Genomic DNA, 6,000 nt, shown 5'->3' with positions numbered 1-6,000 from the left:
CATATAGTAGAAAATTGTCACAAGCCGGAAAAGTGCACAGAATAGTATGACGTCATTGATTCTCAAGTAAACATTGAATTAAAAAGCCAATTTTGTCTAATCTTAGGAGTGGTTTGCGTGAAGAGTTTCTTTCATACAATTCTTCGGGTAGTTCGCCCTTTCCCCGGTAGAACATCAAAGCGGCCTTCCCCTCCCCCCAACTCAAAAGATATGACGTCATCGATACTCTATAATAAAAAAGACTGACATTACGGCATAATTAATGTGTATAAACTTAAAAGTGTTTTGCATTTAGATTTTCTTTCATAGAATTCTTCGGGTAGTGGCTAAGCGCGACACCAGTTGTTTTTTTCAGACTTTTTCCTCCGAGGAGAGGGGAACTTTAAATTTTCTAATCTAAAAAGTGTTATGCGTGCACAGTTTCTACCGTTAGTTTGAATGATCGACAAATGCGACTAGTGTTTCTTTCAGACTTTTTCATCCTCGGAGAGGGAGGGGGGGGTACTTGAAAATTTTCGGGGGCAGGGGTGGAATTTTCTGGGAGTGTGCGGAAACTGGAAAATGTATATAATTATATTTCGTTGAATGGGACGGTAGACGTGCTTTGGGGTGTCGGGGGGGGGGGGGGGGGGGGGGTTAAGGTGGTGGCTTTGGTTTTGGTTTAGAGAAAATAGACAGCACTATCAACCTAGCGCCCGTTGTATCCTTCCTCAACGGGCCATTTTTCTCGTCTAATACTAATAGTTTCGCTGTCTGTCTATCTATCTGTGTATCTATCTATCTATCTGGCAAGAACGCTATAGAGAAAACACAAGCAAAATAAAAAGTTTCATAGTAAAACGAAAACGAAATATGACGTCACATTTAGCATATAGAAGTCTAAAGCCCGGGGAGTGCACACAATAATATGACGTCATTGATTCTCGAGTAAACATTGAATTAAAAAGCCAATTTTGTCTAATCTAAGTGGTTTGCGTAAAGAGTTTCATTCCTACAATTCTTCGGGTAGGGACGAAACCCCACCCTCGCGAAAGAACGTCTAAGCCGCCCCCCTCGCCCAACTCAAAAGAAATTTCTTTATCGATACTCTATAATAGAATTACTGCCTAATTAATGTGTCTAATCTAAAAAGTGGTTTGCTTGCAGTTTCTTTCATGCAATTCTTCGGGTAGTGGAGGGGGGAACTTTTTCTAATCTAAAAAGTGTTTAGTGTGCAGTTTTTTTCATGCATCTCTTCCGGTAGGGGCGAAGCCCCGCCCAGGTTCTTCCTTTAGTTTGTATGATCTACAAATGCGACCAGTGTTTCTTTCAGACTTTTTCCTCCCCGGCGAGGGGTGGGGGGTACTTGAATTTTTTGGAGGGGCGGGGGTAGAATTTTCTGGGAGGGGGCGGACACTGGAAAAAGTATATAATTATATTTCGTTGAATGGGACGGTAGACATGTTTTGGGGTGTGTGTGTGGGGGGGGGGGGGGGTGGGGCTGAGTAGAGTTGCCTGAAAGAAACTCTAAATGCGACTTTTGTCATGAATGAGATTAGGTCCATAGTTTAGGGATATGCCTATGATTACATTTTGTATAAATTAAAGTACAGATTCTGCATAAAAATCCGTTTTCAATGTCATTTTTCGTTTCCGGTTAAATTGAATTAAGGTGGTGATTTTGGTTTTGGTTTTAGTTTAGAGAAAATAGACAGCACTATCAACCTTGCGCCCGTTGTATCCTTTCTCAACGGGCCATTTTTCTCGTTATTAATAGTAGTAGTAGTAGTATTTTTGTTTTTGCTAGACTATATAAAATATTGCTTCTATCGTTCGTATAGGACACATAATAATTTATGTTACTTTTATTATTTATTAACATACGTAGTTAAATGGGTTTTTAAAATGTTGCCGTTTTTGTTCCTGTAGGGTTCTCTTGTTGATGATCCTACACTAATTGAGGTACTGAATTCCAGCAAAAAAACTGCCTCAGAAGTGAGCGAAAAACTTGCCGTTGCAGCAGAAACGGAAATAGAAATCAATACTGCGAGAGAGGAGTTCAGACCAGGTATTTTATTTATTTAGGCCATTAATATATATATATATATATATATATATATATATATATATATATATATATATATATATATATATATATATATATATATATATATATATATATATATATATATATAAAATATTTCAAATTCGCAGGGTGACGCCCCGGCAGGGCGCGATTTGTTTTTTCTCTATATACGGTATATAAAAATAAAAGTCTATTTTGATTTCACACTGTTCATCCGATAGGCATGAAACTTTGGGGAGTTCGTTATAACCCTCTAGGGAAGGGTTATGTAAAAAAAATAATTTTTAATTTTGCAAGGGCGGCGCCACGGGAGGGTGCGATTTTTCTCTATATACGGTATATAAAAATAATAAAAGTGAATTGCAGTGACACCGTTCATCTGATAGGCATGAAACTTTGGGGGTGTTGATTAGGACACATTGGGGAACGGTTCTGTAAAAAAAAAAATCATATTTATTTCGCAAGGGCGGCGCCACAGGAGGGTGCGATTTTTCTCTATAATATGTGTATAAAAATAATAAAAGTGAATTGCGGTGACACCGTTCACACGCTCTCCATGAAACTTTGGGAACATGTAGAGAATATTACTGGGGAGATTTCTGCGCTAAAAACATTTTCAAATTTGCAAAGGTGGCGCCCCGGCAGGGCGCGATTTGTTTTTTCTCTATATGCGGTAATACAAATAATAAAAGTGAATCGCGGTGACACCGTTCACACGATCGCCATGAAACTTTGGGGAGTTCATTATAAAACTCTAGGAAAGGGTTCTGTAAAAATCATTTTTTATTTCGCAAGGGCGGCGCCACGGGAGGGTGCGATTTTTCTCTATATACGGTTTATAAAATTTCGGTTTCACGCCGTTCATCCGTGTACCATGAAACTTTGGGGAGATGATTAGATTACTCAATGGTAGGGTTCTGCAAAAAAATATTGTTTAATATTGCAAGGGCGGCACACCCCGGGGGGAGCTATTTTTTTTATCTATACACGGTATATAAAAAATAAAACCCGGATGCGGTTCATCCGAGCGTCCTGCATAGCGAGTAAGGGGTACTACTATATTCAGCGGTAAAACTACAACAGGCTTCTAAAAATAACATTGTAACGCGAGGAAATCCTTCTGTACAGTTTCGTCACCTTGCGAAAGATGAAAAAATAACTTTTTGAATATGAGGAGCCTACTGTAGAGTTTCGTCTCTTTGCGAATGATGCAATAAGCATCTACTATTTGACAATCCAGTCGGAAATCGAGATCGAGCATCTAATAATAGACCATTAGTAACGCTAGCATATTGCATCAGTCACACTGATATTTAAAACACGTCAAATATTTTTTTTAATGGCGCCTGTTAGTTTTAAGGAGCCAGGGGTCGTACGCCGCGCCTATGCGGTAGTGTAATCGGGGGGTGGGGGCCATGAGAGCGCCCCTCTACGTCTCTGACACAGAGGCGGTCACCGAAGTGTGTTCTACCATATTATGATCCAACCGCAAGCATTTTTTACATTTAAATAACTCATTTTTAGAAAAGAAGGTCACGCGTCTAAGAACATATAATTATAATTGCTAACGCGTTGGTGAAATCCTAATATATTTCGTCAAACTTTCTTCTATCCACGCGGCAACGCGCGGGGACGGGTACGCTAGTACTATATAAAATTAGTAGGTAAAAGTGTACACTACTTTAAAATCCGAAGTTAAAGAACAACTTACAAATTTTAACGTTTTAATTAACGTAAAGTGTAAAAATAATATCAACCTAAATTTATTATCCCTCAAAAAAAAAAATTTTATTCCTAAACATTGTACAAATTACTTCCTTTACATGTCATTAAAAATTCAAATTATATCATTAAATAAACCGGGAGTGATCTCCCCTAAACTTTCTCGAATATTTTTATATAAAATAACAGGGGATGGGAACTCGGGCTATAGACATGAATTTTAATCCATTTTAAATACTTACCGTATATAGTATAGAGAAAGTATTGTAATCGTGCAAAAAAAAATCGAGATTTTTACAAATCTCGACGTTTTACACCTCACTGATACGGAAAAACATAATTTTGCAATCTTGTCCGTATGTCTGTGTGTCTGTCTGTCTGTCTGTCTGTCTGTCTGTGTGTGTGTGTAAACACGATAACTTGTGTACCGTTATTGCTAGGTTGATGAAATTTCATATATAAGTATTTTATCAAAATCGTAGATCCGTATCAACTTTTGCGCGATTTCCGATAACCGGAAGTGGTACTTTTTCTACTTTGAATTTTTCAAAAGCCTATAACTTGAGTACTATTTCAGATAGATAAATGAAATTTCACATGTAAGTAAACGATCTAATTCTCTACCTTCTGTTAAATTTTGAGTAATATCCGTTGACTGGAAGTAGTAATTTACGCTACTTCCGATTTCTCAAAAAACTAATGTAAATTTTAAAAGTACTAATAATATTGCGCACTATTATGCGCTTTTTTATTTCGCGTTCACTTGGTGTGCAATTAATTTGTCTACGAGATTTTATTCTATTTTTAAAACTTTCAATATTTAAAATGGATTAAAAATCATGTCTATAGCCCGAGTTCCCATCCCCTGTTATTTTATATAAGAATATTCGAGAAAGTTTTGGGGAGATCACTCCCGGTTTATTTGTGATTGTTTTCTTAGGTGTGGACAGAGGCGTAGCGACCCTTCCCGGCGCCCGGGGACATACTTTCAATTTGGCGCCCCCCTCGGGAGCAAATTTTCGATTTGCACCCCCCCCTTGAACTTTTCATTTGCACCCCCCCCCCCTCAAACTTGCGATTTGCACCCCCCCCCCCCCCCTCGAACTTTTCATTTGCACCCCCCCCCCCCCTCAAACTTTCGATTTGCACCCCCCTCGAACTTTTCATTTGCACCCCCCCCTCAAACTTTCGATTTGCACCCCCCCCTCGAACTTTTCATTTGCACCCCCCTCAAACTTTCAATTTGGCGCCCCCCCTAAGGTCGGCGCCCGGGGATATATGTCCCCCCCCCCCCGCCCCCCCCCCTCGCTACGCCTCTGGGTGTGGATGTGCTGGGGGTAGAGAGGGTTTATGTCTGTGTTTATGTTTTTTTTTATTTATGTTGTTTTTTTAGGCATAGAATTGCGAGGGGGTGGGGGGGGGGGGGAGGTGTATGTCTATGTTGGTTTCTGACTTTGGTTTTGGTTAGGTTTATGATTATGTATACTTTCTAAAATGTCGGTATTTTCACATAGCTATTAAATGGAAATTTATTATATTCACAAAACAATTACACGTTACGTCTATCTCACTGTTAAGAACGAACGTAGGCGCCATTGTGCTAATGGGACAAACAAACAAATACACACACACTTTTTTATACACACATACAAAGAAATAGTTACAACTAATATAATAGTAATCTAGCAAACACTTTTATTTTGGATAAGTAGAGTCAGGGTGTTGTGGTGATTGTGGTTATTATATTATTTAATATAAATACATTACTACGCTAAACATCATAGATCACTATTGTGCATTTTATCATGGAAAACAGTTGTTCTTACTTTAACATTCCGGTTGACTTCTAGGAAAGGTTATGGCCACTTTTTGAAAATATTTAAATTAATTAAATAATTCTAAACAGCTTTTACTGGCTTATATAATGTTTTGTAATTTTTAAGTTATTTAGAAAACAAATGTATTATCCCTGAACTTTTTAGTGGCTGCACGTGGAAGCATTCTCTATTTTCTTCTGTGCGACCTAGTCATCGTCAATAGAATGTATTCTATCTCATTGGCACAGTTTCTCGTCCTCTTTGATAACTCCATGCAGAGGTAATTAATACAACTTAATACAAATGTAAACATATTGCAAACACAAAATATTTTAGATAGTTTAAATGACATCACATTATTCATGTTATTTAGGTTAATTATGATTACATGGAAGT

General features: G+C 38.0%; 1 protein-coding gene across 1 annotated transcript in view; it reads left to right on the top strand.

Annotated features, from left to right (window-relative positions):
- LOC131945070 (dynein axonemal heavy chain 8) overlaps positions 1-6,000 on the top strand; it is a 186,071-nt gene that overhangs the window by 139,791 nt on the left and 40,280 nt on the right. The window contains exons 77-78 of the mRNA XM_059306046.1: positions 1,909-2,047; positions 5,770-5,884. Coding sequence (XP_059162029.1) covers positions 1,909-2,047; positions 5,770-5,884 — 254 coding nt within the window. The remainder of the gene's footprint in view (positions 1-1,908; positions 2,048-5,769; positions 5,885-6,000) is intronic.

Source organism: Physella acuta, unplaced genomic scaffold (assembly GCF_028476545.2).
Source record: "Physella acuta isolate Inbredline_101_S28 unplaced genomic scaffold, ASM2847654v3 ptg000049l, whole genome shotgun sequence".
NCBI lineage: Eukaryota > Metazoa > Mollusca > Gastropoda > Physidae > Physella > Physella acuta.
The sequence above is the reverse complement of the archived record's forward strand: the minus strand, read 5'-3'. Positions and strand labels throughout refer to the sequence as shown.